This window comes from Notechis scutatus, chromosome 2, assembly GCF_049901735.1.
Source record: "Notechis scutatus isolate UNSWTSFEM ecotype Mainland chromosome 2, rNotScu1.2, whole genome shotgun sequence".
In the NCBI taxonomy this organism is placed as follows: Eukaryota; Metazoa; Chordata; class Lepidosauria; order Squamata; family Elapidae; genus Notechis; species Notechis scutatus.
Genome location: NC_142010.1, coordinates 2,955,281 through 2,968,761, shown reverse-complemented (window position 1 = coordinate 2,968,761; position 13,481 = coordinate 2,955,281). Strand labels below are relative to the sequence as shown.

Below are 13,481 nucleotides of genomic sequence, written 5' to 3'. Positions count from 1 at the left end.
AATCCCCGAAAAAGTCTGCAGGACAATTCCCCATCCCATTTTCCTACCGATCGATCATTCTTTAATTTGGGATCGCAGGATACCGTCTCCAGCTCCATTCTCGGGGGGAGAGAGAGAGAGACTTTTGGCTTCATGCAAAGAAAGCAGCAGAAGAAGCAGAAGTCTTTCTTTCTCTCCCACAAACTCCACCAGAAATGAGTCTTTGCCAGCGCTGCCTCTTGGAGCAGGATGCCTTTCAGGGTCCCAATGACTCATTTCTGGCGGAGTTTGGGGGAGAGAAAGAAAGACTTTTGCTGCTTTCCTTGCGTGCAGCCAAAAGCAGAAGAAGAAAGAAGTGGAAAGAAGCAGCCCGGTGGCCAGGCCAGGCACATGGGGTGTGTGGGGCAAGTTCCCCCATCCATCCTTTCCCCCCTCCCTCCCTACCTCCTGATGTTCCCAATGCAAGCGATGCATACTTGGGTTCCCGCGGGCTATGTGGGTGTCACAGCCTTGTGTTCCTGCGCAGCCTGGATTAGTTGCTTTTGGGGGGGGGGTGTTGCTTTTGGGGTGACATTTCTCTGCGGACCACCAAAATTTTCTCGCAGACCACCAGTGGCCCCTGGCCCACTGGTTTGGCAACCGCTGCCTTAAAGAACATTTCAAAGGTGCAGAATGTGGCTCGGTGTTCATTTTTGGGTGCTCCAAAGTTTGCTTATTTATGGAATGTACTGTATTTGCCACCCATAGCACAACCTCCTTAAAGCATTAAAAATATTAAAATCTACAATCATATAACACAGCGAATAAAACCATTAACAAATAAAATCCATTAACATCAGATGGGAAAGGAAGGAGCTGGACACCCGGGGTGGGGTGAGGAGGTGGGTTAAGTTTTAATTAGTAACCATTTTGTAGAAAGTTAGCAGCCGCCCCTCTCCTAGAAGAATTAAATGTTTTGAGAAATGTTAAAAAGGCTAAAATATTTCCCCTAAGGGAGACAGAAAGACAGAGCTCCAGCTGCCTGCCCCCAGCAGATATTTGGTGCCCATTAAGAAAGACTGGGCCAGCCTATCTACAAGACAAAAGACCTCCAGCTGCAGTGTGATGGGATTATGACATGACCCTCCAGGACATAATAGGATCTAGCAGCAGAGCTCATCACATGGAACAATCTAAGGACATTGCATCACCCAGCAAACTTCAACCAAACCTGGGATCTCAGACAACCTCTGAGCTCCCAGGTTTGACCTCTGCATAGCCCCGTGGGAGTCTGACAGCAATCAATAGAATCTTGCACAGGAACAGTGTCAGCGTTCCAGAGATTATCCATTCCAGCCAGTAACTCCAAATCAACCATAATCTCAAAGTACTTTTATTAGAATAGAAACTTGGTACCTGTGTGGAATTCCGAAACTAAAGTTTCCTCCCAGATTTATTTATTTATTTTTATTTATTTATTTGATTTGTCAATCGCTTACAAGATAATAGGTATAAGTATAAACATAATTATGAATACATGAAATGGATACATATAAGAAAAATAAAAAAACAATAGGACAGGGACGGTAGGCACGATTGGTGTGCTTATGCATGTCCCCTACAGGCCTCTTAGGAAGGGGGTGAGGTCAATAGTAAACAGTCTAAGGTTAAAGTTTTTGGGGTTTGGGGAAGAAACCACAGAGTCAGGTAGAGTATTCCAGACATTGACCACCTTGTTGCTGAAGTCGTATTTCCTGCAATCAAGTTTGGTGGAGTTTACCTTGAGTTTGTATCTATTGTGTACTCTTGTATTGTTATGGTTGAAGCTGAAGTATTCATCGACAGGTAGGACATTGTAATGTATGATTTTATATACTGTACTTAGATCGGACCGAAGGCAGCATAGTCGTAGGTTTTCTAGGTCTAGAAGAAATTTCAAGTCTGGTGGCGTGAGGTATTCTGCAACGAGTAGAGGAGTGGAGAACTCTTCTTGTGAAATATTTCTGGACTTTCTCAACTGTGTTAATATCAGATACGTAATGAGGATTCCAGACTGATGAGCTGTCCTCAAGTATTAGTCTAGCAAATGTTTTTCCCACAAGGTACCAACCTACAAACCATTCCCTTTTCCCCACATCATACATCACGTGAACCAATCCCCCTTCAGTCCCAATTCTTCCTGCGCCATTCATAATGATCTTGAATTACTAAAGAATTGATTTTGTCTATTGAGAGCTACTCAGATAATATCAACCCTGTTAGGAATTTAAGTTACCTAACAGGTATTTGGGTTAGAAATATATAAACCAGGATAAACATTTTAGTACTATAACTTTAAGAAAATGCAAAACTGTAATTAGGTGTAGTTTCTCAAACGGCCATAAGATGGAGCCAGAAACCTGGTTTGTCTTAGTCTGAGTCTCAGAAGAGACTGTAAGTGTATCTCTGTTTCCTTCTGTTGGAAAGTATTGCCGTTGCTCCATTTCTTCTAATTGACTGATATTACTGGATTTAATGTAAGTCTGATACTGAACTGTTTTTGACACTGGAATTTGATATTTGGATTATCCCTGGATGAAAACTGACTGATTTACCTGTGAATGACTTTTGGACTGCTTATTTTGGACTTTGCTTAAACCTTTCTGGAAGTAAAAACTTACATTTACTGTACAGTGTATCTGTGTGCTCTCTGTGTGTATTATTCCAACACTACTCTCTATACATCTCCCTGTAAGCGCTCATTCTCCTAAAGGGGAATTACCTCAACAAGCCCCGTCCAATCCTCCGCAGCTGTGTGGCAGCTTTTAATAATGATTCCAAAGCTGACAAACAGGAAGCTTAAGTTCAAAGCCCGAGCGAAGGTATAAATATCCTCCACTTGCAACTCTATGTAGTCAGCTACCCAGAACCATCTGCTTGGCGGTTCCGCTTCATCAATAAACCATCTTTCCAATCAGCCTCCATGTTTCCAGTGCTTTTTTCCCAGCTTGGAACTGAACCAGATGTATATTTGTTCCAGCAATCTCCAGTATGAAATTGCCCCATTGGGTCCCCAATCTGTCACTGATGGAATTGCTATGTAGTAAAGCTGACGGAGGTAGCAAAAATGGCGAAAATGTTTAATTAGAGAAAAGATTTTATCTAGCTTTGTTTCTGTGTGGAAACCTCTTTTGGAAGTTTTCTTGAAACTGAAAAAAAATGAAAATTTGATTTTAGGTTTTGATGATTAAAATAATTTTGTTATTATAGGTTTAGCTTGAAAAGTGAAATGTGAAGCAAAAGGTTGACGTGTTTTTATTTTTATTTTACTTGCACTGAAAAGAATCAGAGGTCACCACTTTTTCCCCTTTTCTCTGTTTGCACTTTTTCTTTCTCTTAGCTTTCTAGCTTTTGTTTTTTTCTGTGTTTTTATTTTTAATGCAACTTAATAAAAATTATATACAAAGAAACAATTTGCTATGCAGTACCTGGGCATTTTTTTTGTATTGGGTTACTTTAGTTGATGATCATTTTTAATATATTTTTCTACAGATTGTTCACCATCCAGAATTGCTTGTTTAAGGTGGGAGACTGTATAGATTTTCTAAATAGAATAAAATAAATAAATAAAAACTCTCCACAGACACAAGTGCTTCTGAAGTTAGTTTTATTTGGATCCACCAGAGACTTGGGGCAAGGGTACTAACATTTTTATTATCTCAGTGTGAGGCACATCCAGGGACCAGAAATACAATCCATTTTGTGTCAGGACATTCCTTCAATGTACGTCATCTCTATGGAGTAAAAGTGAACGAAGGAATTGGTGCGAGAAATGTAAGCTATTTTTCATCATCTCCCTTCCCCAGATCTTATCCATAAGGCTATCAGAAAAATTAGCAACCCTGGCTTTCTGGCTAACAACTGTTATTGTTTTGTTTTATTTTTTATTTTTTTAAATACAGCATTTCTCAATGTTGGCAACTTGAAGACGTGGCTGGCTGGGGAATTCTGGGAGTTGAAGCCCACATGTCTTAAGGTTTGAATTCTAGTGCCGAGAAGGGCCAATGGGAGAAGATGCACCTGTTGGATTTTACACTGGCCACAAGCTGTTCAAGAGGAAGTCTATTGCTTTGTGGGGTCTTAATCCTTTTTCTCTGACTTTGGAAATTCTCTGTTTGGTGGACTAGTGTGACAACAAAGCAAAACTACAATGTGGCTGCAGATGGCCTCTAAAGTTGTGTTGTATTCTCCTTAGGAGCGCTCACAAAGTCTATTCCAGCAAATCCATCACTTTTCTGCATGTGATATTGCAAAGTGCATAGAAAATGGGCGGTGCTTGTGTTGTATGTTGTCACACTGCTTGTGTTACTCTCTCATTGTCCCCCTGGATCTATCTTAACTCTCTTTGGTATAAACAGGAGGGAAGGAAGGAGGCATAGAGGAAAAATGCCACCAGGCTTCCAAGATTCCTTACTTGCCGTGTCCTGCAGAGGTGGTATTCAGCAGGTTCTGACCAGTTCTGGAGAACCGGTAGCAGAAATTTTGAGTAGTTCGGAGAACTGGCAAATACCACCCTTGACTGGAGATTTTACAGTATCCTTCCCCTGCCACGCCCACCAAGCCACGCCCACAGAACCGGTAGTAAAAAAAATTTGAATCCCACCACTGGTGTCCTGTATTAGTTTTTCTCAACCTCAGCAATTTTAAGATGCATCAGGGAATTCTGGGAGTTGAAGTCCACACATCTGAAAGTTGCCGAGGTTGAAAAACACCGCTCAGTATCAGGGGTGTCAAACTTGATTTCATTGAGGGCCACATCAAGGTTGTATTTTGACCGTGGGATGTATGTGTGTGTGGCCGTTGGTGGGGGTCGTGGCCAGCTCGACATCACTTGTGTTGGGGGTGCTTGTGGCGGCCCGATTGCTTTGCCAGAGAAAACGGGCTCCTGAGCTCCATTTTCGGGTGTGACTGACTCCTGTAACCCTCTGCCAGCAAAAACGGCGCTCGAGAGGGCTGCATGTGCCCCCTCTCCCGAGCTCCATTTTTTCTGGCAAGGGTACTGCATGCTATTTCCAGGACGGCCAGATCTAAGCATCTTGCAGGCCGGATCTGGCCCCCAGGTCTTGAGTTTGATACCCCTGCTCTATATCAATAAAACGGGCTCCAGAATTTCTGGTGCAGTCTATTCTTTCCTTAAGGGGCTGATAAACACAACTTCCAGATTCATAGGTGACATTATTTAAAAGAATTTTTTTTAAAAATTGCTGTTGTTATTTACACACAGTGTTCCAAATAGTTCTAACTGGATTCAGTACTTTTGGCTGTTAGGTCCTTCCTAAAATCTGGGACCCATCATTGCCACAGAATTGAAATTTGGCAAATTTTATAAAAGCATTTTAGGACATCCAAATGACCATAAAGCATTTTGTGACAAATTACAAAATGTCATGAAAGATTTCCTGCGGCCAACTGGTGACATTTGACTGTGCTATACAAGAGAGGTGCCCATTGGCCGGGCCGCAGGCTGGTACCAGTTTGTGGATCGTTAGGAACCGGGCCTCACAAGCAAGTGAAGCTTCATCTCCATGTGTGCGAGATCTAGGTAGTTTGTGAAACCACACACATACCATTAGTCTGTGGAAAAATTGTTTTCCACAGAACTGGTTCCTTGCACCCAAAAGGTTAGGACCCACTGCTATACGTTTCAACACTGGCTATTTTCAAGGCAGATACATCCCTAAAATTTTAAGAACATTTGTAATGAAAGCAGCAGTGCATTAAGTGCCAGAGAAATCAGAAAATCCAGGCAGTTCAAATGAGTATAAAGGTTTATTGCTCGCTACAAGAATCTGAACTACTAACAGTCAAAGCAAATTGGCGGTAGATGTCAAAGGAATTCAAGGATTTCTGGATTTAGATTTCTTATGATTGCGAAAGGATTCATGACTGATGACACATTTGACACCCCCCCTCCAGGCTCAGCCAGGTCATCTCCTACACCTGCCATTGTTGATGGCATTGAAGAATCTGGCAAGAAAACATCTCTTTATCTACGAGCCAGGCTCATGGGTTGTCTAGTTTGGACTAAAGAGAAAGGTAACGTGCTTTAGTGAATGAGTTGGCAGCTTCAGATGTTTAACTCACTAGCTTGGAGGAGGATTAGGGTTTCTGTAGTCCATCGTGAAACTGCTCGTGTTCCCGTCTTCATCACTGATCAAAACTTCTGCTAAAGGATCGCAGCAGGTTGACCTATGGAAGAGAGCAAAAATAACAAGGCGGATAAATAACGGGAGAGAGTGAAGGAGGAAAGAGTTTGGACAGCTACAAGCGGAATGGGGTTTAAAAACAAGGACACCAGAATGAAAGAGTTCTGCAAGCAGTGAAAGAATTAGAAGGCGTGACCGCTTCACTAAGGCAATTCCGCCGTTAACATGTTTCATCAAGGCGAAGTGCAGGTTGTCCTTGACTTATGACCATTCATTGAGTGGCTGTTCGAAGTTACAACAAAACTGAAAAAGTGACTTACAATCAATCCTTGCACGCATGACATTGTAGCATCCCTACAGTCACGTGATCAATATTCGAATTCTTGGCCTGTGGCATGTAGTTACAAACGGTTGCAGCACCCCAAGGTCATGTGATTGGGGGGGCCTTTCCAGCCAGTTCCCAACTGGGGGGAAATCTGGATTCACTTAATGATATGCAACTCATTTAACAATGGCAGTGATTCACTTAAAAACTGTGGCAAAAAGGTCATAAATTTGAATGTGACTTACTTAGAAACCACTATGCTTACCAGTAGAAATTCTGGTCCCAATTGTGGTTATAAATTAAGAATGACCTGTACTTATTTTCTTTTGCTACACAGTCTGGTTGAAATACGAACATACATTATTTTACCTTGATCAATGAAGAAAGAAAAGGAAGAATATAGACTAGTGTTCTGCAGCTGCTGTGTAGCTCCTTTTAGGTTCAGGGCTAAAATTGGGGTTTGAACAGGATGTCTCAAAAGTAACTGGTCAGGGCATCATAAAAATGAAATTTTGTTCAGATTAAATTTAAATATGGTCAATACATTTTTTCCGGTACTAATATGTTTTTACTATTTTTTTTACCTTTACGTTCAGAATTACAGTTTGGTAATAACTGTGGGAATTTAGAATGTCAACTTTTCTCAAAGTAAGGAAATGCTTTAATAAGATGGTGATTTGTAATGTTAGTAATTAGTAATTTTACATGGATGGAATGACATTTATTCTCTTCATGTTAAGGAATAGATTCAACATATGTGATGTGAAGTTACCATATATACTCGAGTATAAGTCGACCGAATATAAGCCGAGGCACCTAATTTTACACAAAAACTGGGAAAACTTATTGACTCGGTATAAGCCGAGGGTGGGAAATGCAGCAGCTACTGGTAAATTTCAAAAATAAAAATAATTAATTTGGGAAGCGATCTCACTATCATGAAAGGTTTAATTGATTCACTAACCCAAAGAAGAAGATGATGATGACAGCGGGAGGCAGGAGTCACTCTCTTCCCCTCCTCGGAGGCCCCCTGAGTCAGGAGTCACTACCGCCGGTGCGGCCCCAGTCCCGCCGCCTCGGGAAGGGAAAGGCAAAGCGCTTTTTGCCTTTCCCTTCCCGGCTGAGGCTGTTGGGAGTCGCTGCTGCCGGAGGGCGCGACTCCACACCATTTTTTTCAGAGGGAATCTGACTCGAGTATAAGCCGAGGGGATTTTTCAGCAAAAAAAATGGGCTGAAAAACTAGGCTTATACTCGAGTATATACAGTATTGTTATTATTATTTGGAATTATAGATATATTCTAAAAATGGAGCATTTTTTTCTAAATAGTGTCGATTTAATAGCCTTAAGGGCCAAATTAATTTCATATATATATATATATATTTCATTTCTTCTTTTTTCCTTATTTTTTCTCCCATTATGTTCATCTTTGCTTTAATCCTTGTAATGTATATAGGATTTGTATTACATACCCACTGACATTATTTTTGTTATTAATAAAAATAAAGCAATTGTACTGCTTTGATTTTTTTTCCATTGCTCAGAAAATTAAAATAAAATTGTCATAAATTAAAAACCTAAGAGTTTCAAAAGAAGAAAAAATAAAATCAAAACATGTTTAATATACGCTCTGTCCTAAATATTAGCTAATTTTAAACCTAAAAATTAGCTAATATTAATAACTGCACATTCTGTCTGCTTTAGCAACAATATTTTTTTTTTTTGCTACTTCTTTACCTAATAAAGATCTGGCTAAAATATGGGTGTTTTGTAATTTTGGTTTCAAACTAATAAAAGCATTACTTTAATTCTGGATTACTTTCCCCTAGGGAAAAGATATTTCATAGCTGGGGTTTAAATGAATAAAGACATCCATCTCTTTGCATCTTTGTTTTCTATTTTTGATGAAAACTTGTAAACTCCAGGGGGCACTCTAAGTCTACTTCAGAAATAGGCCAGCTGATTTTCACAAATACCCTGGAATTAAGCACACAATCAGCATGCAAACTGTTATAAATGACTCAATCAATCAATCGTTCAATCAGAATAGAACTGGGAGGGACCTTTGAGGTCTTCTAGCCCAAACCCCTGCTAAAGCAGGAGACCCTATACCTTTTCAGACAGTTTGCTGTGTCCAATGTCTTCTTAAAAACCTGCAGTGATGAAGGCAAGCTGTTCTAGTAGTTAATTGTCCTCACTGTTCCAGGTTGCTTCTGTTCTTGATTAGTTTCCACCCATTGTTTCCTGTCCTACCTTCTGGTGCTTTGGAAAATAAATGGACCCTCTCCTCTTTGTGGCAGCCTCTCAAATACTATCCTGTCACCCCTGGTCCTTCTTTTCTCTAGACTAGCCAAACCCAAACTCTTTATAGGTTTTAATTATTTGGCTTGCTCTTTACATATAATAAGAAGCTCAGGCAATAATAAAGACTGTTGCTAGTGTTGGAAGTTAAAACCCACCCATCTCTGAGAGAAACGAAACATTTTAGGATATATTAAAAAGGCAGAATTATAGAGAAGTAGACACTCAGAGAGGCAGAAACTAATGGGCCATGAAGGCCTGGGGCAGTCTATTCTACATAACAAAGATCTACCTCCTTCAGGCAGATCCATAATAGGAATTGCCCAAAGCCCTTTCGTTACATCATCATCCAGCAGGGCTCAACCGAGCCTGGGACTCAGGACAGCCTATAGAGTTGCCCCTGCGTGGCCCCATGGGAATCAGACAACCAATCAGAATACAAGCTCAAATTCAAATCCAGACAGACGGCATAAAACCCAGGGGCTCTCAGCATCTCTTCCCTTTTTCGCCCAAGAGCTCCAAGGCATGTGACCCTGTCCACCATTAAACCATCTTTCCAAACAGCCACCATGTTTCCAGTATCTTTTTCCCCACTTGGAACCAAAGCCAGATGGACATTTCTTCCAACACTAGTGTTGGGGACCTGAAAAATGTTGTGTGCTGAAAAACGGATATTGCGCATTGGTAAGGCAGGCAAGGGACAAAACAGGCTTTGGGATGTCATGTTGTAAAATCCAGGGCAGAGAAGGAGAAAGCTAAGATTTATTTGCACTTACATTTACAGATAGTCCTCGACCTACGTCCACAATTGAGACCAAAATTTCTGTTGTTAAATGAAGCAATTATTAAGTGAGTCATGCCCAATTTTACAATCTTTTTCCACCATGGTTTTTAAGTGAATCACTTCAGTTAAGTGAATCAGGTGGTTTTTAAGTGAATCTGAATTTTCTATTGATTTTGCTTGTCGTAAACCAGCTGGGAAGGTTGTAAATGGTTATCACATTACCCGAGGATGCCACAACCATTGTAAATACATGCTGGGTACCAAGCAATCAAATTTTGATCACGTGTTGCTTCATTGGTTTTAAGTGTGAGGAAGTTACATTTTTCAGTGCTGTTGCAACTTTGAACAGTCACTAAATGATTGGTTGTAAATCGAGGACTAGCTGTATTTATCTATTACCTTTATTATTATTACTTTCATATAATTATTATAAATAATTAAAGGAAAAGATATCTAATACTCCTTCCTCCTCTTTTTTCCCCCATAACAACTAAGATGGAGCTAAAACTCACAGTCTTCCTGTCTCTAACTTGGTGCCTTAGTGTTAGAAATTCTGTTTATATATAGCATCATAGAGCAAACAAAGAGTACGGTCACCATGTGCTTTACTGCTCAACTGTTTAACTGTAACAGGAAACAGGACACTCTATCGGGAATAAAAGAGCATGGAGTATATACCATAGATCCAAACCTGTAAACAGTGCCATCTACTGGCTGAATACTACTGCGGTTGTTGCATAGAAATACATTCCAAAAATGAACTCCAACACTTAGCTACTAGAGAACTTGCCTTTCAATTGTTCTCCTTCAGCTCCAGATTCAAGGAACTTTCACAGAAAACAAAAGGAAGGTCAGGTAAAATTGAATCGGAAAGATTCAAGTTTCAAGTTTCTGTTACACAGACAAGCATAGGTTTAAAACTGTAAGAAACTTGGGGGATGCAATCATTTTAATTTTCCTTGAATTATTTTAATTAGACACTGCTAAAAGCTAACTGGAGTGGTGTGGTGTCCTAGAGATGAAGACAGTTGCCTCCCATTCGAAGGTTGATCATTCAATCCCAGGCAGTGATCGGTGTTTCTCAATCAAGCCACAAAGAGAAAAATATCTGCTGCGAACTCTGTAAATGCTCAGTTCGATTCAATTATCCCAACCCCACCACAAACAAGGTCATAAAAAGAAAAAGAAATGCTAGAGACTAACTGAGTTTGTAGGAGTCTACATCCAAAGTATGATTGCAGGAAATACGACTTCAGCAATAGAGTGGTCAATGTCTGGAATACTCTACCCGACTCGACTCTTCCCCAAACCCCAAAAACTTTAACCTTAGACTGTCTACTATTGACCTCACCCCTTTCCTAAGAGGTCTGTAGGGGGCGTGCATAAGCGCACCAACGTGCCTACCGTCCCTGTCCTATTGTTTCTCTTATTCTTTTATTTTTCTTATATGTACCCATTTCATGTATTCACAACTATGTATACACTTATACTTATTATCTTGTAAACAATTGACAAATCAAATAAATAAATAAATAAAATAAATAAATAAAAGTAGTAAGAAGAGATGCTCAATGAGATGCTCCGTAGATGAAAGACAGTGGCTGTAAGAGCTGCCATTTTTTTCAACAGAGAGTAGGTTTAATGTTCTTCCCAAAGGCCACACCTTCTCAAATTTGCTGCATAGTCTTACAAAAGGGCAGAGTTTTGAAAGAGAGCTCATTGCACTCTTTCCAGAGAATATAATTAAGCAAGAGAAAGTAGACCTTTCAGAAGCTAGTACCACCTCAAGCCTGCTGCACAGACCGATGGCCCCACATAGCTCTGCTCTTTTGTTTTGGCCAGGGAGAAAAAAAAATGAACCATGGTGCAGAAGAAGTGTACTTGAGGATCAAAAGGAAGACTGAGTGGCGCAGTGATTAGAATTCAGAATTGCAGGATGACTCTGCTCACTGTCAGGAGTTCAATAAAGATGGGGCTCAAGATTGACTCAGCTTTCCATCCTTCCAAGGTGGGTAAAATGAGGACCCAGATTGTTGGGGACAATATGCTGACTTTGTAAACCGCTTAGAGAGGGCTGTAAAGCTCTGCGAAATAATATAAAAGTTGAAGTACTATTGCTGTTTCTAAATTGGCCATAGCATAATAGTTGACAATCTCAAATTTGAAGTGCAGTTTTGCTATTGCAACCATTAATCCTAAATTGTATTAACAGAGGGATACAATCAAGATCAAATGAGGTACTAATACCACTCTGTAAAGCCTTAGTAAGACCTCACCTAGAGTACGGCATCCAGTTTTGGTCACCACACTATGAAAAAGATGTTGAGACTCTAGAAAAAGTACAGAGAAGAGCAACCAGGATGATTAGGGGACTGGAGACTATGAAGAACAGTTACAGGAACTGGGCATGACTAGTCCAGTGAAGAGAAGGACCAGGAGAGACATGATAGCAGTCTTCCAATATTTAAGGAGCTGCCACAGGGAGGAAGGGGTCAAGCTATTTTCCAAAGCACCTCTATGCCAGACAAGGAATAATGGATGGAAACTGAACAAGGAGAGATTCAACCTGGAAATAAGGAGAAACTTTCTGACAGTGAGAACAATCAACCAATGGAACAGCTTGCCCTCGGAAGTTGTGGGAGCGCCATCAGTTGAGACTTTCAAGAAGAGATTGGACTGCCATTTGTCAGGGTCTCCCGCTTGGGCAGGGGGTTGGACTAGATCAGGGGTCCCCAACCGCCGGTCTGCGGACCGGTACCGGTCTGCGGAACAAGTCTTACCGGGCCGCTGGTTGCGGCGCCGCCATCTTTTTGAAAAGTGCTTCCGGTGAGCTTTTCGGGTAGAAAGCTCACCGGAAGCACTTCGCAAAAAGATGGCGGCGCCAGTTGATGCGGTACGGCCGCGGCAAAAAAAGGTTGGGGATCACTGGACTAGATGACCTACAAGGTCCCTTCCAACTCTGATTATCTGTTATTTGTTATCCATTATCGCTTCTCAATGAACTAGGGGAGACGGAAGGGTGAGATGGAATTTATCAAAAAGTCGAGCCGTGAGAGCCAAGGGCACTTCGGCATGTATTTCCCAAAGCCAGAGACTTTTTCTCATAACAATACAATGAGACTCCATTGGACAATGTGACCTGCTCTAATAGGGGGAGGGAGAATCTTATATTTTCATTATGTGGGCTTGCGCAGGAATTAGTCAGATCTGGCTTTGCCCTCACCAGTGCCGAAATGATGTGTGCTCAATAAAGTTTTGCATTCAGAGATTGGATCGTCTCAACTGTGCTTGGTTTGGTTGGGCTCGCCAGTTGGAACGTTGGCAGGCAAAGCACCTTAGACTTCTGGAAGTCCACCTCTGGACATGCAGCAATCAGCATATACGTACCTATATTCACATATTACATTCTTCACATCACCTCTGATTGGAGTGCAAGTGAGACCAGAAGGATTTGCACTGATTTTGACAGTGACGGCACTTTTGTCATCCATGGCAGTGAATGACATTTGCCAAGTATGACGACGACAGACTGGTTCACTCTGGATGTTGCCCCTACAAGGCATGAAAAATTCTCTGAGTTTGTACACAGGTGGAACCTCATCAGTCTCCTGTTGAACAGCAAATGTGTTGGTTAATAATAAAGCTTATGAGCCATAATACATGAGTACATGAATTTAAAATGCAAATGCAAGGACACATAGATCTTTCTTTTCCCAATATGGATCTATAGGTGTCAGGTGCTAAAGACTAGGTACCAGGGTTGGGATGCAAATATTTTTACTACTGGTTCTGTGGGTGTGGCTAGGTGGGCATGGCCATGTGACAGGGTGGGTGTGGTTCTTTTTTTTACAGTACCACCCCCCCGGCACTCCATTTTTTTTGCCTCCTGGGCCTCAGGGAACCTTCCTGGGCGGCCATTTTTGCTCCCA

At 41.2% G+C, this 13,481-nt stretch overlaps 1 protein-coding gene across 1 annotated transcript in view; it reads right to left on the bottom strand.

Annotated features, from left to right (window-relative positions):
• Window positions 1-5,747: 5,747 nt before the first annotated feature.
• LOC113424589 (von Willebrand factor A domain-containing protein 7-like) overlaps window positions 5,748-13,481 on the bottom strand; it is a 59,272-nt gene continuing 51,538 nt past the window's right edge. The window contains exons 16-17 of the mRNA XM_087954257.1: window positions 12,940-13,160; window positions 5,748-6,186 (exon numbers count right to left, since the gene is read on the bottom strand). Of these exons, the coding sequence (XP_087810383.1) occupies window positions 6,081-6,186; window positions 12,940-13,160 (327 nt within the window). The 3' untranslated portion in view covers window positions 5,748-6,080. The remainder of the gene's footprint in view (window positions 6,187-12,939; window positions 13,161-13,481) is intronic.